The sequence below is a fragment of the Haliaeetus leucocephalus genome, unplaced genomic scaffold, assembly GCF_000737465.1.
Source record: "Haliaeetus leucocephalus isolate CR32 unplaced genomic scaffold, Haliaeetus_leucocephalus-4.0 Scaffold328, whole genome shotgun sequence".
Lineage (NCBI taxonomy): Eukaryota > Metazoa > Chordata > Aves > Accipitriformes > Accipitridae > Haliaeetus > Haliaeetus leucocephalus.
The window spans coordinates 4,413,618-4,438,593 of NW_010972764.1; the positions used below are offsets into that span (position 1 = coordinate 4,413,618).

General features: G+C 42.5%; 1 protein-coding gene across 1 annotated transcript in view; it reads left to right on the plus strand.

Annotated features, from left to right (window-relative positions):
• Window positions 1-22,665, plus strand: part of FBXL7 (F-box and leucine-rich repeat protein 7) — a 189,440-nt gene extending 166,775 nt beyond the window's left edge. Inside the window, exons 3-4 of the mRNA XM_010571457.1 lie at window positions 15,032-15,643; window positions 21,088-22,665. Coding sequence (XP_010569759.1) covers window positions 15,032-15,643; window positions 21,088-21,824 — 1,349 coding nt within the window. The 3' untranslated portion in view covers window positions 21,825-22,665. The remainder of the gene's footprint in view (window positions 1-15,031; window positions 15,644-21,087) is intronic.
• The last annotated feature ends 2,311 nt before the right edge of the window (window positions 22,666-24,976 follow it).

The window sequence follows — 24,976 nt, forward strand, 5'->3', positions numbered from 1 at the left end:
TTCTTAATTCAGCATTTCTCATACTGACACCTTCGCAGTGTCATGTTACTATACATGGTACATGCTATAAATAGTCATTAATTCAGCATAAGTGGAGTGTAGCTCAGTATAATAAAATAAGGGGAATACTTTCCAGGCAATTACTGATGTTAGAAAAGTCTCTTTGCCACAAATAGAACAGAGAGAATGAACCAACTTGGCAGTGTTTCAGATTTAGCATGGGGTGAGGGGAGTTGTGATCCTGTGAGATGCTGACTGCTCTGAACTTACAGTAGCCACTGGTACTCTGCACATCCCAGGAAGTACTCGGCATCTAGATACTGCAGCATCAGCCTCTTCACTTGTAAATCCAGTGAGCTACAAAATGTGAAGTTGCTGCAGGTTTCTAAAACATTTCCTAATATAAATTCTTTTTACCTCCTCATTAGAAGTTTTAAAATGTGACTTTGTGATCTCTCTTTATTGGCTGTGTTCCATGTTTCCAAATTATACTGAAAAATGCTAGAAATACATTTTTATAAATTTCTTTTTTGTGTTACTCTTTTGCTTGTAGTCTTGTGCAATTAGGAAGAAGATGAAGTCATTACTATAATTTGTCCACCTGAAACTTCAGTACCTAGTGGAACTGTAGCACAGTGTTAATTGCCTTTGCTAGAACCCAAGGCTCATTACATGTACCTTAATTTACATCACACATCCTGTAAACACAACCTTGTCATCACTTAGCTGCTTAAATATAATAGCAGTCCACCAGTTGGACACTGCTTTGCTCTCTCTGCAGCTTAACAGAGCATAACTTTCACCTGTGCTTTATGTCAATCGGTCTAACTTCTGAAGTTGGTCTTATAAGGAAAAGTGTCAGTTGAACTGAGGGCAGCAGTTTCAGACTCAAGTTCTAGGTTATGAGGATCTTCAGTATATTCATTGTATTATAGGAAAAAAAAAAGAGAGTATCTTGAGGAATTTTCACTGAAGCGCAGCAGTTTTACCAGCCCACATGAGCAGGTTTTAATATGCTTCTGTGGATCATGTACATTGCAGTGAACTTCATCCTCTTTTCTCCCAAAATGGAGAATGCTCTGCATATTATGACTCAGGAGTACAAAATCTGTAAAAGCGTGTACTGAAATAATGTTGAAAAAGTTGTAGCAAGGGCATTGGTGTATCTGTGCCAACCTGATGGAAAAGACTGGCACAGCGTTGCTGATGAAAATAAGCATCAGTTACTCACTGTTACTCCATCCTTCATTTTTCATGCACTCTGACAAATTCTTTCAGTAAGAGTTTTACTTCTCTGTTTTACAAAGGCAAGGATGGCTGACAAATCAGGGCTGGCTGATGATAAAGGCTGGGAATGTTCATGGGTCATGTTGTCTAAACAGCAGCTTAAAGCATCTTCATAGGTGAATTCCTCTATTGTTGGGGGTTTTTTTTAAATCTCACTGCTTCCTAGAAAGCTCTAGATGTCAATCCCAACTCACCCTCTCAGCAGCCTATGCCTTGATGTAATTGTGTACTGTGTGGTAATTTTTAACCCTCAACTACAATGTTTTCTCTTAGTCTCAAACTTTGCTACTGCTCCTTCTTATGTACCTTCTCAAGTACATTAACCTTTCCATCACCTCTGTCTTATATCTGCATACACTGGAGGTAATGGTACATGTTAGCATATCCTTTCCGATCTTCAGCTACACAGGTCAAGATTAGTTAACCTCTTCACTCAGAGTTCATGAATTAACACATTTATTGTGACATTTTCATGAGGGTTTGGCTTGCTTTAATTAGGCATGGTTTGCTCTTCTATGTGAGGCCTCAAAGAGAACAGGCTTGATGAGTTCAATTCAATTGGTAATCACAGAATAGTTGAATTTAGAAGGGACCTCTGGAGATTGTCCACCCTCCGGCTCAAAGTAGGGCCAAGTACAGCACGTTGCCCATGACACTGTCTTCAAGGATGGAGACTGCACACCTTTGTGGGCAACCTGATCCCATGCTTGACCACTCTCACCATGAAAGACTTTGTTTAAACAGGAATTTCCTGTATTTCAATTTGAACCTACCGTCTCTTGTCCATTCACTGGATACCACTGAGAAGAGCCCAGCTCCATCTTCTTTACACCCTCCTTTCAGGTATTTATACACATTGATAAGATCCCCCTGAGTCTTCTCTTCTCCAGGATAACCAATCCCAGCTCTCTCAGCATCTTCTCATATGTCAGATGCTCCAATCCCTTGATTATCTCTGTGGCGTTTCTCTCCAGTATGTCCATGTCCCCCTCGTACTGGGGAGCCCAGAACTGGACACAGCACTCCAGATGTGGCCTCGCCAGTGCTGAGCAGAACATCACCTCCTTCGACCCGCTGACAACATTCCTCCTAATGTAGCCTAGGATGCTCGTGGCCTTCTTTACAGTGAGGCCACATTGCTGGCTCATGTTCAACTTGGTGTCCACAAGGACCTTTTCTGCGAAGCTGCTTTCCAGCTCATCAGCCCCCAGGCTGTGCTGGTACAAGGATTATTCCTCTCCAGGTACAGGACTTTTCATTTTGCTTTGTTGAACTTTGTCATGTTCCTCTCAGCCCTTTTTTCTCCAGCCTGTCAAGGTCCCTCTGGATGGCAGCATGACCCTCTGGCATATCAGCCACTCCTCCCAGTTCTGTGTCATCTGCAAACTTGCTCAGGGTGCACTCTGACTCATTATACAGATCATTAAAGAAGAGGTTAAATGGTATTACCCCCAGCACACCAGTGGTGAGTGGCTTCCAGCTGGACTTTGTGTCACTGATGACAACCCTTTGAGCCCAACAGTTCAGTCAGCTTTCAATCCACCTCACTGTCCACTTATCTAGTCCGTACTTCACCAGTTTGTTGGTAAGGAAGTTATGGGAGACAATGCCTATGTAATAGCTTAAGAGGATTTTTTTTACCCATAATTCACTAACTTTATGTCCAGGTAGATATTATCTGTCACATGTGATGAGGGTTCTACTGGAAGTTTTGAGGTATGCTAGTTTTTCAGTGAATTCTGGCAAAAAGTGCCCACCTTTTCTGCAGGTACCAAGAGCCAGTGCTGAGCTTCAGGGGATTCTCTGGATGGGGGGCAAACACCACAGAACAAGTATCCATTCAGCCAGTTCTCACTAATGACTGTATTACCAGCTGACAATATTTGCCTGCTTGAGTTTTCACATTTAACGATGGGGGTAATCATTTATCGTCTCAGTCACAAAAGGCGTTTTTGAACAGGAGGATCAGGCACCAGTTGAGATAGAGCTTGAGTTAGCGTAATGAAAAAAACCAAACTCTGCAAGACCCCCATGATGGGAGATCAGATTTGGGGATGCCTGGGACCATAGTGCAAATGTTCATACAGTGCCTGTTTGAAAGTGGGTCTTAAACCTCATGTGCTCTTTGTAGGAGGTGTATTAGAGTTATTTCATAGAATCACAGAGTGGTTGAGGTTGGCAGGGACCTCGGGATGTCATCTGATCCAAACCTGCTCAACCTGGGCCACCTAAAGCCAGTTGACTAGGACCATGTGCAGATGGCTTTTGAATATCTCCAAGGACGGAGCCTCCATAACTTCTCTGGGACACCTGTGCCAGTGCTTAGTCACCCTCACAGTAAGAAGTGGTTCTGATGATGTTCAGAGGGAACCTCCTGTGGTTCAGTTTGTGCCCATTGCCTCTGATCCTGTCAGTGGGCACCACTGAAAAGAGCCTGGCTCTGTCTCCTGTACACTCTCCCATCAGGTATTTGTATATATTGATGAGATCACCCTGCCAGGTTCACTTTTTTGGGGGCTATGTAAAGAAATGAGCCTTTCTCTTCTGTCAAGATGCCAAATAGTTCTTGATTCCAAATACTGCTGCTGTTGCTGCCCTGTCTTTAAGTCTACTCTCTAAGATAGTGCCATAAGCTGGTGGTACTAAATCTGAGGATAAATGTGAAATTGCATATAGAGCTAGAAATCAGTGATGGTGTTTAGTATAATTGGGTTAGGTTAATATAAAAAATAAGAGGCTGAAGGATTTAGATAATACCAGAGTTCTTGCTTTGAATAATAACTCTTCCAGCGATTGTGTAGACATAAATATCACACTTTCTTTTTCTGCATATTGTTTTTGATTTAATGAAATCAAAGTGACATGAAAACAATCGGTGAATAATTTTGTTTATCTCATTTCAGTAAGTCGAAATCACAATGAATTGAAAAGGAATAATTACAGTCAGTTAATATTTTATGCACAATGAGGCAATTATTTATCATGGCTTTCAGTAGACTGGGAAGTTATTGAACTTGCCATAAATACAGAGTGCTGAATTCTTGATTTACTTGCATGTAAGTACATCTGATACTTCTCAAATGTCAGAGTACCATATGCTATTACGTATAAATAGCAATCTGCAATTTATACATCACAAGTCACAGACACAGCAAGCGGGACCTCGGACGGCAGGGCTGGGTTTCAGAGGATGGCTAATGCACTGCTTTTGCAGTTCTAAGTACCATCTGTTTTGACACAGTCTGGGACTGCTTCACACTGGTGGTCAGGAATCCACGTAACTTAGTGCACTTGGGCTTGAGCCAGTTACATTTTCTAGTAGGAGAAAGCTGCCAGTGGCCATGTCTCTTTCCCAGCTTAACTCCCAAATTTCCCATAAACAAAATTTTAATCCTTGTGGTTCTGAATAAGCACTATGTGCTTGTTCAGTGCATTGTTGTATGAATATTGCGTGTGTTTGTAACAGAAGAGGGGACTGCTGACTGTCGCTCCCAGGCTCTTATAACGTGAAGTGTTTATTATGAAAAATCCTCGGTTTATGTATCTTTTTTACAGAAGTGTTGGATAAGTTAGAGTGCGCTGGTGTCCTGGGTTTCTGCTTTGGATACCTACTTTTCTTTTCTTTCATCCCCTCCAGAGCGTTCCTCTCACCCAGATCCCAAAGGTGATTTGTTGGGGAACTGGCTTTGGCCAGCTCTTTGCTGAATTTGTTCCTTTGTCTGTAAGCATAGTGGCAGCATTGTGGATTTGTAAGAAATGTAAAACTGTGGATTAAGTGAAGTTTTCTACCATTCCTTCAAAAAGCCCTGGAGACCAGCTTTGCTTTCTCAGTTTGGCCACATGTCAAAAGGGAGGAGGGATGCAACCCTAGAAATGAGGTATTTGCCCGCAAAATGAGAGAATGGTTGCCAGGACGCTAGCAGGTGCTTTTGAAGGAATCTCATTCCTGGGAAAGAAAATAAACTTTGGAAACTGAAGGGTAAATAGATCTGAGCTGATCGGGAGCAGGTGTTGCAGGTCGGCCTTCAGTTACGCTTTGCACAGTTCTGCTGATTTTCTGGAATCTGTGGCCATCCTACAGACCCAGGCAGGGCTCTTGATGGGAGTCCCTCCTAGTCTGCAAAAGCACTGGTCTGGGAGTAAACACTTCTGCTGATTTGTAAAGCCTGGAAAACTCTTACAGCCTCGGTGTAATTCTCCTACAGGATTGAAAAGAGCTCACCTTGCTCACCCCGGAGTGAGCAATGACATGGTAACGAACTGAGCAGTTTTTACAGAAGAGGGTTGTGTTCTCTCGTCTACAGGCAGCTTGCTTTGTTGTTGTTTTATTATCACTCCCTTACTGCTAACTACCTGGTACAGGGATGTGTGATCTGCTTTATGTATGACTCCTCAGCTGGGACACTGGGTGGGCACTTGCAGGTATCTCACCAGACAATCCAGAAGGACCTGGGCTGAACCAAGCTGAGTTGGGATTGGCTTTACCTTCTAATTTTTGGGGGGTATTGGGTTCTTTTTTAACCTAGAGCCCTTTTCTTGTGCTGTGTACAACTCTGTCCCATAATTGGAGGGTTGTCTCTTCCCAGATTATCAGCAAAGCCTGAATTTATTTTAGGAAGGCTATTTGGACTATTCTAAATTACATTGATTTAATGAATCTTTAGCACGTAAACTTGAGTGTTAAGAGAGGAGCACAACTTTGTGGTTTTAAATCTCTTGCTAGTGTTCCTTCTTCTGTTTAGCCTATTGCTCACCTTTTATTTCTCCAATTTTGGAGGTCAAATCCTAGATGCCCTGTTAATTTGAAAGTCAATAATTTCTGAGAGTTGTGCGCTTTTAAAATGCCAGTACTTAATTATGAAAAGCAATGTTCTTTTACACAAATAATTCACTTTTGGTGAATATGCTGGGAAGAGTGGTTCTTGGGGGAATTATTTGTCTGCTGTAGAGTTTGCTACCAACTGCATGCAGGTCACCTTGATTACAAAACAAAGTGATTACATTGTCAGTTTTCCCCAGAGGCAAGCATTCCTCTGCTTTGTATTTTACTTTCCGTTTAGAGCAACACACATCTACCAGAACTATCTTTCAGGGTTCTGCAGGTCCTTTTGGGTTTGATTCACATGAACAACTGGGGATTTTGAATATGTTTCCCTCCCATAAATTTATGTCCAGCAGCTTATCCTGAAGTTCTATAATAATGTAAAATGATACATCTTTTATTCCAAATTCTTCCATTTTTGAGAGGTGAAATAGTGGAACAGCTACACCTGACTGGATCAGCTGATTGGATTTCTGCATTTTGGAGTTAGGATCCATTAGGCATTTGTTCCAATTTTCTATATGAATTGCAAAGATACATTTGCATCAACACAAACTTCATGTCAGCATATCATTCAAAGACAGAGTAGGATCTGTTAGTCCCAGCTCAGTGTCACTGTAAGCGTCTGGTTCTGGCCATGTATTTATAGCTTGAGAGCCAGGATTGAGCAGTGTGCACTCATCTTGTCTATATTTATATAAAGTGGGTTTTAAATGAAAAATTAAGATCAATACATAAAAAAGTGGAACATGGAAATGTAAATGTTGCATAGTCAGGCAGAAAAGTGTTTTACCTGACAAAATTTTGACCTCAGAGTACATCAGAGTAACTCAAATGAAAACCAGAATATAGTTGTAAGCCTGTTTCACTGAACCAAGTTGTTCTCTGGATGAATGGGGAAGGTTTTTTGTACTCTCCAGGATGGAATTTCTGGGTTAATTAAGACTCCCTAGCAGCTTGTCAGGTGGAGAGAGAGAGGATGGCAGACCTTTTAGCATGACTTTGAAATTAAGCAAACTTGCTATGTTTTTATTGTCTTATTTATCTTAGACTTTTATATAGAAGTGTATAGAAGATGCCTATATATAAGGATCTTGTAAATGCTTATTTTCATTTTAACCACAATTGGTTTGCACATTTCAAAGCAATGCACTGAACAGCAAAGAACTAGATCTCCATAGGTGTGGTAATCCTGAAAATGGGGGACGAAGAAATGCAACGTGTCCGGTCCGTTGATTATCCAGTCCTGAGAACCCAGCAGGGCACAGGATGCCTCTCCTCTAGGTGGTTCGGGTTAGGCTGGGAGATGGTGACTCAGGATTTGGAGGAGTTGGACAGGGGGTTCTTGGCTGACCAGTGGGTTCATCTACATCAGCATTTTTGTTCAGGTCCAAAGCTCACTTTTTAAACAACTCTCCCCTTAGTCCCTGCTTACTGTGTTTTAGTTACTACCTCAAGGTATATGTACCCAGTTACTCTCAGGTGAAAATAAAGGAAAAAAAATGTTCTGGCAGGACACTTAAAGCACCGAAGGCAACCCCTACTGAGCATTCAGGTTTGGGGATGAAATTAGACATCGTCCAAAAACTAACACCCACTTCCCAGGCCTGTGGATGTTGGGTTCTTAGCAGTAACAGTTTTTTTCCACAGAGCTCCTCTTTCTGGGCTGTACTCCTTGCTAATGTAGATATAAACCCGCTCAGCTGGAGGAGCTCCCTGGCATACCGCAAGGAGTTGGGACAGGATCTGACTTGAAGGGGTTTAAGAAGAGCTTGTACTTAAGCATGTATGGAATTCATTTTGGGGTTAGATATTTACTGAACTTGGAAAAAATGCACCATCCCATCTATCTCTCTGTAATTTCCCAGCAATGATGCACTGACAAACTCTTTTCTCAGAACTGATGGGGTAGTGTCATCAGTGGTACCAAAGGCAAAATTAAGATGCTTTGACTTCATAAATTAATAGGTGAATTATTTTTTTCTTTTTTTCACCTCAGTCTTCGTATTTTTAGCTCTGTTCAAAAATACGGGGAGGAAATTAATTCTTGCCACGTGGCAGGGGACAAAGTCAGTAGGAGGGAAATTAGTTCCAGCTTTTGACAAATACATTGTAAGGAAGAATTATTTGCTTAATAAAACTATAATGGTTACTTCACTTGCAGTGCTGTTTGACTTTAAGCATCTAGTGTGAATATGCCAGGAATGCAAGATCAGGTCTCCAAATGTATGTGGAGGAGTTTATAGACTAAAGAAAACTGGAGCTCGACATCACAGGGAAGTTACACCAGTATAATCCAAGGTGTAAAATGTCACACAGAAACTACTATGAAATGGCTTCAAATTTAACTTAACATATCCCTCTTCCACACGGTCTTGTAACAATGCCTCTAGTCTTGTACAATAGGTATGGTTTCTTATTAAATTCTATGGGAGGTTTTTAAAAACTATAAAAGGTTATTTTAAGTTCTGTGGAACCGTTCCTTCCAGGAGCATGTGGATGCGATTACTTCATGAACTCCAAGGCTGCTCATTCTTACACTGAAAAATCCAGCTTTGTCGCAGGTCTTTGCTCTCAAAAAGAGAGTTGCACAACCTATAAGATCTCACAGGATAAGAAATAAGTTTTCATCTTTGCCAAAGTTTTTTTGTTCCTTTGACCTTACTTTTCAATCTAATTTTCTGTGTTGGTAAGAATAAATTGTCTGGTGAGAGGGAAACAGTAGCTGTAACCTATCTCAGGTTTATTTAGACTTTTGCATGTCTGTGTTGGAAATGAGCTAGTGAAATATGGACTAAATGAAATAATCATAAGGTAGCCACTGAAGGGGAATAGCATATTGCATAGTTATCACTGAGTATTTGTCAACTGTGATGATGTTTCAAGAAGGACCCTTTAGGGATCTGCCCTGCTATACCTTACAGTATTCGTTAATATGTTGCTCCCATCCCTCTCCAGAAGCCATCTGTTTGAATTGAATTGAGACACAAAACTACCAATATACAGAGGAATGGGTTAAAATTTATGACACTGGACCTGCAGTATATTTGGAAAACTGAAAATGAGCACAATTTGAGAACGTTGCTCAGTACTGAAAATGCTCTTGAAAAAATAGAAGATTAAGGAGAGAGAGAACATACCACTCCTTAAGGAGACAGGTGTGGGGAAGATGAGTAGATTATATAAACACGGATGAAGAAAATAAATGGCCAGGCAGCTGTATGGCACATGGAAATCTGGGCAATATGTTGAATTGCATACAGAATGCATCATCCTTCTGAGACTGTTGAAATCTGGAAGGTTGACAATGTGGTTTCCATGAAATATAGGTGGCAAGGACTCCACTTTAGCTGCTGCTGGTGAGGTGCGGTGGTTTGCGGTGCTCACTTTGCAGCATTGTGCTTTAAGAGAAATACACACAGGTTGGAGAAAATTCAATGGAAAAAATAGGAGAAACTGAATATTAGTAATGTAACTAGGAAGAAAGGGCTGAAATTTTAGAAAATGCGTCTGAGAAATTCTTGCTGAACGAGCAGAGACCTCTCATTCTTTGCAATCACTAGGAGAGGGGCAAGAAACAGCTTCTTGTATGAGTTGGGTAAGAGGAAAAACTTAGAAACTTGATACGGTGACAACACTGGAACAGGCACCTCAGTGAACTGAGTAATAGCTGTCCCTGGAAATTAAGAACAGGGCAGACACGCACTTAGGAGATGGTTTAAGTGTACTTGGTGTACTTGGAGAGAGACGAGAGAGCTCATCCAACTCCGTTTCTCATTCTGTACATTCTTGATTGTAAAACGTTGCAAAATCATGGAGGTTTCTCTGCTGAGCAACCCTTTCCCTCTGGCATACTTGACCACTGCAGCCCCACGCAAGGTTGCACGGTGAGTTTTGTTCCAGCTGCCTCTTTGCTATCATGGGCTCTCCGACTCCTCCCGGCCTCCTGGAGGAACTGAGATGGTAGGGTAAGTCAGCCTGAGAGAAACGCCTGAGGATGTTTGCAATGTGGAAGATGCTCTTTTGTAGATAACGCGTTTTCTGGGACTTTGTCCGTGCCTGGGGCCTTAGAAGGCAAATGGCCCGGTTGCAGCCTGCTGTCCTAGGTAACTCCTTTTCCTTATCTCCTCTAAGGGCACACAGCCATTTTTGACATCTGTCTGTCAAATTCACAAGGCTCTCCCTGAATGAGCCTGCAATGTTCCCCCCTGTAGAAGCCTGTCAGCTGCTTCTGTTCCCCTTTGCACCATAGACTGTAACTGCTACAACCATTAAGCTCCCTCTTTCCCCAGTCTCTGTAAAAGGAGTACTTCCTTGGCATGCATGAAGTTGATGGTATTGTGGTAAAAATATATGGTCTGTACCCATATTGCACTTAGTAAAATATGTAATATCTGTGCAACGCTGTTACTGAAGAGATGCTAAGTGACATTTCTGTACTATGCATAAATGCTTCTCGCACACATTATTTTACATCTAACATTTTAACAAAAATGCCAATTGCTTTTTATTTTTCTCAGCTATACTGACTTTGCAGAGCCTGAGCATAGTTTGGTTTAATTCTTGCTTTAATTTTGCTAAAAACCTCAGTGGTGACAGCAGATCAATACAAAGGATCCTTTTTAGTTGACAGATAAGAATCTGAAGTTTGATATTTAAAATTTTAATTTTAATTTTGTTAACTTGAGGAGCTCGGTATAGGGATTCGCTTTAAAAAAGGCACACCGGCGATACCATAGTGGAAAGTGCAGTTGAATGGAGTTGCACTTTAAGCATGGAAAATGGTTCAATCTTAAAAAGTCCATGCCAGGGTCCAGACATCAAGTGTCCTATGTTAGTGTGCATCACTGGACTAATGAAAATACATCATTTTCTCTCTCTGGTTCTGAAATTGGAGACTGCATATTGTTGTCAATGCCAGAAGGAACAGAGACTAGATCTTGGTTTAAATCATGTATATTTAAAGGCTCTTTTCCCCCAGATGTATGTATTAATTGGGAAAAAAACGGGGGGGGGGGGGGATCTTTTGAAATAAACCAGATTCCTAATGGAATAAGAAAACTCCCTCCAGTGCATTTTCTCCCTCTGTGTCAGCTTTTATAGTTCTGTTTCTGGCACGCATCTTTTGAGATTTCTTTAAAGATTGTTAAGAAATTTTCTCTTACACCAACAAACAATTTTCAGAGCCCGAACAAAGCTTTAATAAAAAGCATCTTGCACAGAAGATTGGTAGTCAGGGAGGGAAAGGGGCAAAAGAGGTTGTAGGGAGGCAAGCACAGGGCTGCTCTGTAATTTGTTTTTTACTTTCTAAGATCACCAAAATGTAAAACTGCATTTCAGGCTTGTAAACAATTGGGTTTTTTAGGAAGGAAATGCTTGTGTAGGGCATGCATGTGTAAGGATGCGTATTGAGAACTGCAATCAGCAACTTCATTTGCACTTGCAGGGTTGTGTTTAGGAATGTCAGGCTGCCATTAAGGTGCCCTGTCTCAGACTGACTCAGCCTGTTAGCTAGCACTCAGTAAATGGTGAAGAACAAAATCTGAAGGAAACCCTTAGAGGCTCAGATAGTGCTATAGGAAGCCCCTCCCAACAGTACTTGGAAAGCCTGGAAAATCTACAGTAGACCAAGTGTTTTGCTGAAGCTTTAAATGCTAGCAAAAAGCTTTCCAAGTTTTTACTGGCAAAAAGCTCCTGGACTCACCTGCTATTTTTTTTCTTTTCCCCTTAGGGGTGTACAACGAACAGTAAGTGGGAATACCTCTGTACAGAGTTCAGCTGAGCTACCAGCAAAATTCCTGTCTGAGAGCATATTGCATTACAGGCTCAGCAGACCAGTAATGCTCTCTCGAGTCTCTTGTTTAAACATAATGACAACACTACAGTCTTTTTCCAAAATACTTTGGGGTGGGGAGACGGCGTGGATGTGTATGTATGTGTATGTATTTGGAAGTCCATGCCCCAAAGGTGGAAGGAGCAAGTTTCGCATGATGCACCTTCAGGATTGAAGGTAAAGGAAATACAGGATGCACATCTGGAACTGCTATACTAATGAGAGAATTAAGAGAGCACAAAGCAAGCACGGAGCATACCCATAAAACAGAAGGTCAAAGCTTTTTTAGCTCTAGGTCTAAGTTAAAAAACACATTTTGGTAACTTATTATGCACCCAGAATGTCTAAGGTATTGATTATTCACGGGGTGCCCAGGAGTGATGAAGGAATGCCACTTTTGATCCAAAAGGAGTGGAGATTAGCCATATTAGCTTGGTGCTTTGATCACCAAGGGAGGAGGGGAGAATCATTGAGTATTAAATGCTTTTTTATACTTAGTAGGAATGGAGAGCGGGGAAGAATGTAGCTCTGCAGAGATTTTCAGGTGTTTTCAACAATAACTGTCTAAAAATGTACGTTTTCAAAATACGCTGGGAGACTGTCTTACAGGAGGTAATAATTTCCACAGTACTAAAAATTGTTCATAGCAGATGTTAAAAAATGAAACTTTTTGCTTTTGATTTTAGTTCCGTCTATTTTGTGGTGTAGAAACAAGTGTTTGTTCTGCGAGTTTATTTATATAATTTTGTTGTCCCTTTTTGCGCTGGTTTGTGTAAAAACCAACCAAACAACAACCAACCAACCAAAAAGCCCAAAGCAAATGAAAAAGTAAAAGGAAAGGAGAGGAATTCACAATACCAAATATATGTCATAGTGGGAGATACATCCAGCACTTGAAAAAATGTGTATTCTTTTATACTGGAAGCATCCTTGTCTTAAAATCTCAAGAAAAGAGCAAAAAGTAAAGGCTCCAAGTCTGCCACATCTTCTGCACATGTTTAACTTCAGGCACTGTCATTGGTTTTGGTGGCAATGTGAGGGAGGTCAAACATATGGTAAATCCTTGCAAAAATTAATCTAGGGCACTGTTGCCTGAGTGGTCTGTGGAGTCAGTGCTTGTCTGCAGGAGCCTGTCTGCTGCTGGTGTTTTGGTTTTTTTTTTTCTCTCCAGCTGTAAATCTCATTTTTAAAGTACTGGAGTATACCAGACGCTTTCCAGATAACACTCCTCGATGCAATTATTTGCAATAGCTGCCAGGAGGGTATTAGGAGGTCTCAAAGGGGAGCAGAGTGTCTGCAAAACCCACTCTGTGTTAAGATATGGTTCTTGCTCAAAAATACACCAATCCCTGGGTTAGGTCCACATAGCCATAGCATAGACTCAGAAGCCTTGAAGAAAATGTTTTTCCTGTCACTTGCTGAAATACTGTGTTTCTGTCTAAGTAAAACAAGATACAGAAGAAGAGGGAAGGAGCTGGGTAGTGTAGGTTTTTCCTATATGTGTAATACTCTGATTAAATTCATCTAAAATGTACTTAATTTAAAAACTCTGCCTAAACCCAGATTTGGGCGGGTTTGTTAAATGCATTTCTGGCCCTACCCTGCTTAGCCCGTATCTATGCTGTCACAGTCACAGAGCTGTAGAGTCGGTGCTACTTAAGGAGATGGCTTTGCACGCTTCCCTGACACGTCTCAACACAGAAGTGACAGCAGAAGATCTGATGTGGAGGAAAGCTTGGTGCTCTAAAACTACTGTTCTTACTCTATTCTTGATATTTGTTATTCTGTTGGGCACTAAATTGTGGCTCCTGTTTTCATCTCTGGATGGTGCTTTCCTTCATAAAGAATTTCTGTTGAGATCAGTGCTGAGAGGTTGGAGATGGAGGGAGTGTGCTCAGCAGCAGCATTCATCTCTCATACACAGGTTGGACCTTGTGTAGTGTACTGCTGAAATATCTCAGGGTCTCTAGATGTATTGCCCATGGCATTTGCTTGACTATCAAAATTATATCCTAGTTGTCTTCCAGTCTTTTACTTGCTTTGCTTGGAGAGCTGGGAGCAGGAGTTGGAAATGACTCGTAGGCAGCAATGTCAGCACAGAGGGAAAACAGTTGAAATAACCTTACAGCAAAGGCAACCTTTCTTGGTAGCAGAGGCCCTTTATTTTTATGCCTGCTCTTTGCCAGTAAAGTGAAATAAAGAAGGTAAAGAAGTAGCAAATTGTATTGTGTGGGGTTTTTTGGGTTGACTGCTTCCAGTGTGACAGTTAGCCCTACCAAAAAGAGCGCATAAATGTTGTGCAACAGCTCTGTAACAAGTTTCCAGGCATGCTGTTTCTTCATCACTTACTTTTCTGGGCTTGTTTTTTCAAATCCAGCTGAAGTTCACTTTAGTCCATTGGGAAGGAGTGATTTCTGCATTGACATGAAGAGGCACAGCCAACCCCCCTTCAAGAACTAGTCACTGGGCTCCTGATTGAACTGCTGAGTCCCAGTTTGCGTGAATGAAAAATGAACTTCTTTAATGACACAATGAAAATAAGCACTGCCCAGGTCTGGTGAAGGAAGTAGCATTTGCCTTGTGAGCTCTTCTTTGGCCGCCCACTGAACGGCTGAAGGAGCTGAGAGGTGAAGGACCCCGGTATTCCTCCCCTAACAGCTCAGAGCTGCCTGGGTAGTGCCAAGGTTATGGGCAATTACTCTCTGTCAAAAAAGCCTACGACTCAAATGTACTCATTTCTTGCAGTGTTTAGTCGAGACTATAAAGAATTAAAATCCCTGGACTTCCACTGCCATGTCCTCTTCATTACAGGGCTCAGACCTGCAGCCCCTCCTTTGCTAGCATGGCTTTGACCGCGCATCTCTGTCATGTACCCACCACTAAAGTGACCAGTGCTTTCAGAGTATGCTCTGAGACAGATTTTGAAATACATGTTTCCTCACTCTCACTGGTAAAAATGACTGCTTAACCCCCAACAAACCCCGAAGCCCATCGTGCTCCATTAACAAACGGGCTAGCGGGGTGCTGTGCTGCGCAGAGAGCGCTGTGTCCGCCCACCGCTTACTGAAATCGTGTGTTTTGTCTTCCAGACTCCGACCTGAGCATGCGGACGCTCAGCACACCCAGCCCAGCATTAATATTTCCACCGAATTCCCCCGGTTTCCAGAATGGCAGAGGGTCGTCGACGTCTTCATCCTCAGTCACTGGGGAAACTGTTGCCATGGTCCACTCGCCGCCTCCAACCCGTCTCACTCATCCCCTCATCCGGCTGGCGTCCAAGCACCAGAAGGAACAGGCCAACATAGACCGGCTGCCCGACCACTCCATGATCCAGATATTCTCCTTCCTGCCCACCAACCAGCTGTGCCGCTGTGCCCGTGTGTGCCGCCGCTGGTACAACCTTGCCTGGGACCCGCGACTTTGGAGGACTATTCGCCTGACCGGCGAGACAATCAACGTAGACAGGGCTCTTAAAGTGCTGACCCGGAGGCTTTGTCAGGATACACCCAACGTATGTCTCATGTTGGAGACGGTAATTGTTAGTGGCTGCAGGCGGCTCACAGACAGAGGACTCTACACCATTGCCCAGTGCTGTCCAGAACTGAGGAGGCTGGAGGTGTCTGGCTGTTACAACATCTCCAATGAGGCGGTCTTTGATGTCGTGTCACTGTGCCCAAACCTGGAACACCTGGATGTGTCAGGTAACGGGAAATATTTCAGTACGGATGCGCCTGATTCTAAAAGCCTCGTGCGTGTCAAACCCCTGCCCCCATGACTGCACGCTTCCCCTTTCTGTGTCATCTTTCGAAGTAGGAACGCCAGTCTCCCAACACAGTACTGGTGAGACAGGCACTGCTAGAATCTCAATGCCCCAAATGCCAGCAGCACCTCTTGAGTGGCCGGGCCTCTTCCAATGGAGACGAGTTAGCAGAGATGGCCCATTCAAAGAGCATGAATACTTTTTATAGATTTTTACACAAAGCACCCTTACAACGGCCCATGTTGCAGTCAGTGCTCCATCATATGGTGAAGGTTGGTTACTTCAGCAAAATTTGTTTTATCTTTTCCATATATATATATATATTTTATATGTAGATTATATATGTAATGTATATATCTGTAGTCTGATAAGTGTTTTGAGGAGGAGCTCAGAATCAGTGCCAGGCTTTTGTCTGGGTATAAATATCAATTGTCATCCCTAGCTAAACTTCAACATCCCCTTGTTTCCATTGCTATTTTCATAAGACTTAGCTAGCTTGCTTTTTTTATTTTTAGTAGTGTATAAATTTGCTTAGTGGCTTTCTGCTTTTTCCTTTCACCCAGTTACAATGTATTGCTGCAGCTGTTTAGATCAGCAGAAATGTTTTAGACAATTTTCCTTAGACGTGTTCTGGGGAAACAAGATGTTTTTTTCCCAAGGGCAGCCACACAGAATTTCCTCTCTGCAAATAGGTTGGCACATAATGGAAAGGATACAGCCAAGCAGAGCACTGAAGTAAATTCGACGTTCAGTACTTATTTGTGGTCTCACTTGTTATGAGTCTAATCTTGTTATTAATCAGCCGGACCAGATTTGCCATTGCAGGGTGTCATGGTTTAACCCCAGCCAGCAACTAGGCACCACACAGCCACTCACTCAATCCCTGCCACCCAGTGGGATGGGAAGGAGAATTGAATAAAAGAAGTAAAACTCATGGGTTGAGATAAGAATGGTTTAATAACTAAAGGAAAAATAAAATATAATAATAACAACAATAATAATAAAAATATAAGAATAATAATTGTAATGAAAAGAAATATCACCACAAAATAAAAGAGAGAAATAAAACCCCAAAAAAGACAAGTGATGCACAATGCAATTGCTCACCACCTGCTGACCGATGCCAGAGCAGCAATCCCCCCCTCCCGGCCAAGTCCCCCCAGTTTCTATACTGAGCATGACGGTCTGTGGTATGGAATATCCCTTTGCCTGGTTCGGGTCAGCTCTCCTGGCCGTGCTCCCTCCCAGCTTCTTATGTGCCTGCTGCTGGCAGAGCATGGGAAACTGAAAAATCCTTAAGTTAGGATAAACACTACTTAGCAACAACTAAAACATCAGCGTGTTATCAACATTGTTCTCACACTAAATCCAAAACACGCTGTACCAGCTACTAGGAAGAAAATTAACTCTATCGCAGTTGAAACCAGGACACGGGTACTCATGGCAACAAGCAGGATGAAGTAGGGACAGGAAGCAATGCTATCAAGTCACTGGTACCCAGATAAACTGATTTTTCCAAGGCTGCCTATCTGTTGTACGCTGATTTGCTTTCTTTTTTCTGCCTTTTATTTTTTTAACTGATTTATCCAACTCTTTCACCTAATATTCCTAGGATGGCAGAATGTCATGGAAGGCATCAAAACAAATAGCAACAAATCAGAATTATTCACTTTTTGTGATTGCTCTCTGAAACCGCCAGGTGATAAGGAGTCTCTGAGGAACTCTGTGGGAGTCCTGTCACACGGAGTCTTTTCGCAATGACCTTGCATATGAATTACTTATTGTTGGTACATACTGACATTAGTTCTGGATTGCTAACCACACATTCAGGTTGAAACCTCTCCAACACCAGGAGAAAATATTATGTGCCTGTGTGATTTGGACCTAGAGCTACCTATCACTTTGAAGGCTGGCTGTATCCCTGGCATATTTATGCTTTTCTTACTACATCCTCCAGGGTAGTATCAAGAGTTGAGTGGCTCAAGTATCCTGGGCCTGGAGAGAGAGGACAAGTAGAATTGCTGAGCTGAGGGTGAACTGCCCTGGCACACCAGTCGGTTAGCTGACACCCTGAGTGCACTTGGGGGCTTGTAGGTGGCTGAAAATGCTTTGGTCCACAGCTCCTACTGATATGCTATAGACTGAAGGTAGCTTTTTTTAAAGCAGGGAAAATGAAAAGATGATACCAAGTCTCGAAGTAGGTTCTTTTGGGGTCTGTCTTCATTTGTGGTTTCCCCAAGCCTGTTACTTAGAGATGGTATCTGTCCCTAAGACGTCATCAGTTTGGTCCAAAGTGTGTAGAGGGCAAGTAAAATACCTGTCTTCCTTGAATTTTGTCTCATCAACAGGACAGGAAAGTAATTTTAATCTCACATTTTTCTAAGTTGTCCTTTCTTTTTGGAGCAGGTGAGGGAAAAATCCTGGTTTTGAACACGCTCAGAAGTCAGGGTGCTTGGGTTCAGACATGGCTTTTGCTGCATGTGCCTGCATATGAATTGAGGATGATTGATCTCTGGGGTCTTGTTTTGAGTCCACTTTTTTTCATTCTGGTGTGGGTAATTTTGGAAGATGTTTTGGAAGCAGGATTCTGTTTTCCCTTCCTCCTGTCTGTAGTTAGGAGGACAAGGCTTGCACCTACACACTCAAGCAATTCTCAGGACTGAAGTGGTTCACCAGTTTGGTTTCATACTGAGCAGGAGAAGTTGGGTACATATGCTGGGGGATAATGCTATACTTGTAGCTAGTTAATTAAAACCCAGTTCACAGTTGTACATCTAGTTGAATCCCTCTCCCCCTTGGATGGTTACTTGGCAGCAATAACGTACCAAAATCTTTAATGTCAAAAACAGATGTTCGTATTAACTTTTAAGAGTTTTCCACAATGTAAGTTCTGTCACTCTCAGCATCCACTTTGTGGGCAGGTCTGAGATATCTCTAGAAGTTGGTTGAGCCTGACTGCAAGTTATTATCTAACACGCTAGCCAACATTTTTTTCAATCTGTTTGGAAGTTTCTCCTCCCTTTTAAAAATCAGTTATATTCTACTTTATGGAAAATCCTGTTACAAGAGCTTTGTTTTTACATTTTTTATTATTTAGGACAGAAAAATTGTTGCAGACCCAGGAATCTGTCATTTTGCCTAAAAATCAGGCAGTTCTATATCAACATGGACTTTTTCTGGTGAAACCATTTTGAATATCCTTCCCATGAAATATTTTACAGTGTAGCCAAAGTAACTAGACAAGGCAACGCTGAGCTTGTCAAAACAGTGATCACACACTGATGTAAGTGACTCCAACCCTGCTGTGAGACTTCTGACCCATTCGCTTTCTAACTGAGGTCATTAAAGCATTCCCCCTTCTTGGATCCTCAGCAGACAGAATGTTCTCCTCAGCCTCGTGGACCCTTCATTCTCACTTAGCCAGATTTTAAAATTGAATTCTGGTCAGCATGTAAAATATCCAGACTGACTCCTTAATGCGGCAGCCTCCTCAGGCAAACGCGTTAGCGACAGCTATGTCAGGTCCAGCAGAACTCTGCCTGGGTGCCAGCTTCTTCCGTGGAAACCCAGCTCAAGGATGAGGACTCCTATGGTGCATTTTGTATCACCTACTCCAAAGAACATATTAGAGGTGATATTCTTATTGTACTGCTTCCCTTTACAAAAACCACTTTGCGTTATTGAGCATGTATGTAGTACTTATTTGAAGGCAAACGTATTTCCAAAGATTGCACCATAACATAGATGGATCTGCAATGCAGTCTGAAGAGGAAATTGCAGCATTCAGTTTTAAGAAAGTGTTGTTCATTGAACAAAGTGCTTTGCTTCAAGGTCCCAGAGCTTCTGTGTGACCTGTGGACAATTTGCCTGTTTCATTGTGTGAAGCCTAAGGCAAAATTTGCATCTGTTCAAATAAATTTGAAGCCTAAATTAAAGACCCAGCTGCAAATTCAAATTATGAATGTAGAAATCTAATTGCAGGTGGCAAACTGTTTCAAGTCCATATCCCATGCTTCTTACAGCATTTGTGTGAGCCCACTGGGTTATCTCAAGGGAATTTTTTTCCTTTTTGTTTTTAAGAACTGAAGCGTATTCATACCTTCCACTAAGCCTGTTGTATCACGTGGTATGGGTTTGAGTCATTCAAGTTTTTGAAGTGGTCTCCATACCTTGTCATGCTCTTTCCTTCTAGTCTACAGGATTTGTGCAGAACTAATGATACATGGAGCTCTAAGGTTGTCATCCTAACTTTTCTGGCTTTTCATGGGTCACTTCATCCCCGCTGGCCAGTGTTTCAGCAATACAGAAAAGCTCTTTTTATCCCTACCTGAGGGCACCTCTTTAGGTATAAGCTGCAGAATTTGTCTTGGACATTTACGGCTAAAACTGTTGGGCCTTTATCACTAACAGGTAGATCCTCCTTTTTTCCTTGCAGCTGTTTCTAGCTATGCTAATGCAATGTGCCCAGCTGAACTTGGCACAGATAAGAATTTCCCTTCAGGAGCCCGAGACTGCCAGTTTGCAGTGCAGCAGAAACAGCACTTTCCAAAAAAAGCTTTCATTTACCACCATGCACAGAGTGGAGGTCAAAAATGGGGGAAGTCTGTGAGCCTGTTTTTCCTTTAATCTAGCTCTTTATCTTTTCTTGCAAGGTCTGGTGTTTCTCCTGTAGTCTAGTTACCCCCATTCACAGTCAGACTTTCTCACTTGAAACAGTCCTTTTCCGTGTCTGTCCGTGTCCTCCCATGCCCTTACCAGTCTGTTGGATCCTGCTGACTCTCCCCAGTCTCCTTAGGTTACCCCAATCTCCACCCTTCTGCAAGCACATAGTCTTGCCATAGTTTTGCATCCTTCCCACATTGCAGGCTTGGGGCTGGATTCACATCTGTTCTGCAAATGCTTTTTGGAGGGTGGGTGGGGTTTGTCTTTTTTATAATGAGGTTGGATGGTGAAAGAGCTTCTGATGTTGGTTTACAAACTCAGCCAGTCAGCAATGAGACTGCCTCTGATCAAAAAGCCGCGTTGGGTGTCGTGTAGTACCACTTTCTCAAATTGTCACTGGGTTTATATTGCACTAAGAGATCATAGACTGTCCCTAGATAAACCTAGGATCATCATTTTACGTTTGGGATATGGACAAAATTGGGCTGTCGCTTTGCTGGCGCTCAAAATCCCAAAGCAACCTCACTGACTCTGGTGGAGTTTATTATTACCTCTGGTGTAGGGACACATCACAGCAATTCCAAACTAGTCAGGATGATTCTGCTCTTGCAACGTGAAGATATTTTCATCACATCCAGCATGCGATTTCATACCCACCTTTCTGGTCTTGCTGTGTGATTTGTTTTCACCGCTTGCTTAAATTCGCTGTGTTTTTCCACTTAGGCTGCTCCAAAGTAACATGCATCAGTTTGACTCGCGAAGCCTCCATCAAGCTGTCTCCGTTACACGGGAAACAAATCTCCATTCGCTACTTGGACATGACAGACTGCTTCGTCCTGGAGGACGAAGGACTGCACACCATTGCCGCTCACTGCACTCAACTGACCCACCTGTACCTGCGCCGCTGCGTCCGCATCACCGACGAGGGTCTCCGCTACCTGATGATTTACTGCACGTCCATTAAGGAACTGAGCGTGAGCGACTGTCGCTTTGTCAGTGACTTCGGCATGCGGGAGATCGCCAAGCTGGAGTCGCGCCTCCGATACCTTAGCATCGCTCACTGCGGCCGGATCACAGACGTGGGTATCCGTTACATAGCCAAATACTGCAGCAAGCTGCGCTACCTCAACGCGCGGGGCTGCGAGGGCATCACGGACCACGGTGTGGAGTACCTCGCCAAAAATTGCACAAAACTCAAATCGCTAGATATCGGCAAGTGCCCTCTGGTCTCAGACACCGGCCTGGAGTTTCTAGCCCTCAACTGCTTCAACCTGAAGCGCCTGAGCCTGAAATCATGTGAGAGCATCACTGGGCAGGGCCTGCAGATTGTAGCTGCCAACTGTTTTGACCTGCAGATGTTGAATGTGCAGGACTGCGATGTCTCTGTGGATGCTCTGCGATTTGTTAAACGACATTGCAAGCGCTGTATTATAGAGCACACCAACCCTGCCTTCTTCTGAAAGGACACCCCACGCCTGTTGTTACAACGCAGTATTAAAAACACTAACGTATAAACACACGCTCCCATATTCAGTAATGCTGTCTTTTCTATAGCTCACGGGAGTCAGCTTTTCTTGTATGTTGTGGGTGAGGGGAGTTTCTCGAGGACTTTTTCGTTTCCTTTTTGTATGATCACTTTTTAAGGTGCGGTGGGTCTCCATGGAGAGGCTGCCTTAATGCAAAAGCAATGAGTGCTCAGCATCCCAGTGGGGTGCTATTTCCATAACAGCCATGATCTTGTCCCAGGCTACAGTAGCTACCTCCAAAGGAAATAGCACATAATCCCTCCTTTGGAAATGCTACTAAGCTGTGTCAAATACATCTGAATTCCAGCTGTGCTCATGAAGCTGACTATGCAATATGTGTCTGTGTTCCCCAACTTCTTCCAATATGGCTGATAAAGCATCCCCTTGTCTCCAAGTAGTTTCTATTTGGTAGTCATCCATTGTAATCCCTCAGGAAATACTGGGTAATGTTCTTAAACATACTTGATTGAAGCAGAACAAGACCTGCTGGCCGTTGCCGAGCACTCTGCTGAGTGAATTTGGAGATTGTGCCCATGCATGGATTCTCTTGGAAGGCCCACCTCCAGGTCACTCGTGCATCATCACTATTTGCCTTCATTTCTAAATCCACCCTCTCCTGCATGTGTAGTACCACCATCTGGTAGCAGATAGGGACTTCTGGGTCTGATAAGCAGTGATATATTCACCTGAGTGAAGGAAAACAGATGAGATCTTGGCAGCTTGGCAAAGGGAAAAGCCAGCAAATCAGCCTGAGAAGCTGCTGTAATTCTGCAACAAGCTGAGATAGCACTGTAAGTACCCCAGGGACTCTCTGAGGCGTCGTGGAGCAGCTTGCACGGGACGGTCCCAACTGCTGTGGTGCGCGGCTGTCACCAGAAGGTCTGTCTTTGTTCCTTCACTGTATCTCTTCAGCAGCCGTGGCACCACTGCAGTTGACACTCCCTGAGCAAACCAGGCACGTGCGTTGAGGTAAATTTGGTATGTGCCTTAATACACATAGAGACGCGACCCTTTTCTGTGGCCTTCCAGTTCAAAGGACAGATGGCTGATCTCGAGACTTCAAAGATGTTAGATAACACCCCTGGGGGCAGAGGGGCTTAGAGCGTTATTCACATTAGATTTAGATTTTGTGAAACCTTGTTTGTGCGTGTTCCCTTCGGCTGGAGAAACAACTGCTGTTCAACAAGGAATTAGAACGCCAGCGTTGCCCTCTGACACTGGGAGCCCCTTGTAGTCTCATGGTCACTCTTGCTCATGCAAGAGCAAGAGTGATTTGGAGGTTCCTCCATCTCATTGCCTCCTTCCCCAGAGCGTGTGGTCGTTTCATGGTTATTTTCTGGCAGCAGTTTCTCTGCATTTTCACATGTAATGCTCAGATCTGAGAGCCAGACACGTCAGGGGTGATGATATTTTCAGGCAGGCCCCCTGCGCCTGACTGACAGGTGAATTCATACGTTCAGCTCAAACGCTATAAATGTCTCAGTAGAGAACATAAGAAGGGAAGCAGCGTGTCTGGTTTTCATAAGCAGTAGTTCCATCATCTCCAGACAACACTAATAAAATCATTGATATGAAGTGAAAATCCATATGCTCAAGAAAAATACATAACTGCTGAGGAAATACTTGTAGCAATGCTCTCTCAAATTACAAAAAAGCAATGGTTTGGACATGTCCCTGCAGAGGGAACTTGTCCTACTGCTGCAAAAATTCCTGTAACTTATGTATGTTCCACCAGTTTTGAGTTTCTTAACGTACAGGATGTCATCAGCTCTGAATTATAAATCAGATTGTACTAAAGCAAAGAGGGCCATGGAAAATGAATTCGTCATTGCTACTGTTACTGGTCAGTGACTAATAGGGGGTGATACCATCCTTTGGCCAGTTAATATCACTTTGGTTTTCCTTTCTGTATTTTTAAAATAAGAGATTCTTCTCCAGCAAGTAGTACAGTATATTTTATCTGAGCCAGCTATGCTCTCTGTTTATCCTTTATCTCAAAATGGCCCTGAGGATAGTTAAATGTTAAGCCCATTCCTGAGGGTGGTGGGATTTTGAGCCATTTGCACTCATGAAATATAAGGCCTCATTAGTAACATTTAACTGTTTATTAAAAAAAAAAAAGCTACTTTTCTGGCTATGCTAAATTGAGTGAATAGTGCTACGTGGTTTTTAAGGTTTCTAATGTTTAAATTGGCCTGTACTGTACAAATCTCACTATAAAGCCTTAATTTGCTACCAAGAAATAAAGCAATATATTGGTAACTGATGAGTGTGGATCGTCATTTGCACTAATTGACTAACTTCTGGTGAAAAAGAAAAGATTAAATACTTGTAAAACTTTTCTTGAAAGGTAGGTAGGTGAATGAGCACATCAGCACATCAGGTAGGTGGATGACTAGTAAAAAAGGGAAAAAAAAATGTTATAGATTATGACCTTGCCTATCTGTCTCTCTCAAATTTGATTTTCCTCGTGTGGTTCTTCTTGACCCTGAAACAAAATCAGTAATTCGAAGTGTAATTAAAAGAAAAAACAGTATATAAAAAAGCACATGTATCAAAATTTCAGGAGGGCCTCTGCATTGGTTTAAAGGCAAGTTAACATATTTGATGTGAAGAGTAAAATAGAATGACTGGAAAGCTAGAGCACTTACTAGTGCAGTGTTGCCTTTTGAATGCTCTAAAAAACCCACTCCGGGGGGGCACTGGTGGATAATGAATAAAGGTAATTTTTCTAAGCCAAACATTTTTAAGTATATAGTCTTACATGATCAGAGTTGGCACTCCGAGACTGCTACTTATTGCAAGAAAATTTGAATTTAACTTATTGATACAGCTTGCCTGTTTTGACTTTTAACCTTTTTCCTATGTCTACTTGCATAATGATACGACCAGAAAAGAAACTGAAATAGTGCGTGCGGAGCTGAGTTTGCTGAAAAGGTTGCAATATGTGACTGATGTGTCTTCGTTCCAGTTTGGGATTGGCAAAGACTATAAATTTCCTGAGTGAAAATATTGTTGATTCTTGAACCATAAAAATGGGGCACAGGCACTGAGGCTTCTTCTGCTCTGCAATAGCATGTGGCGAT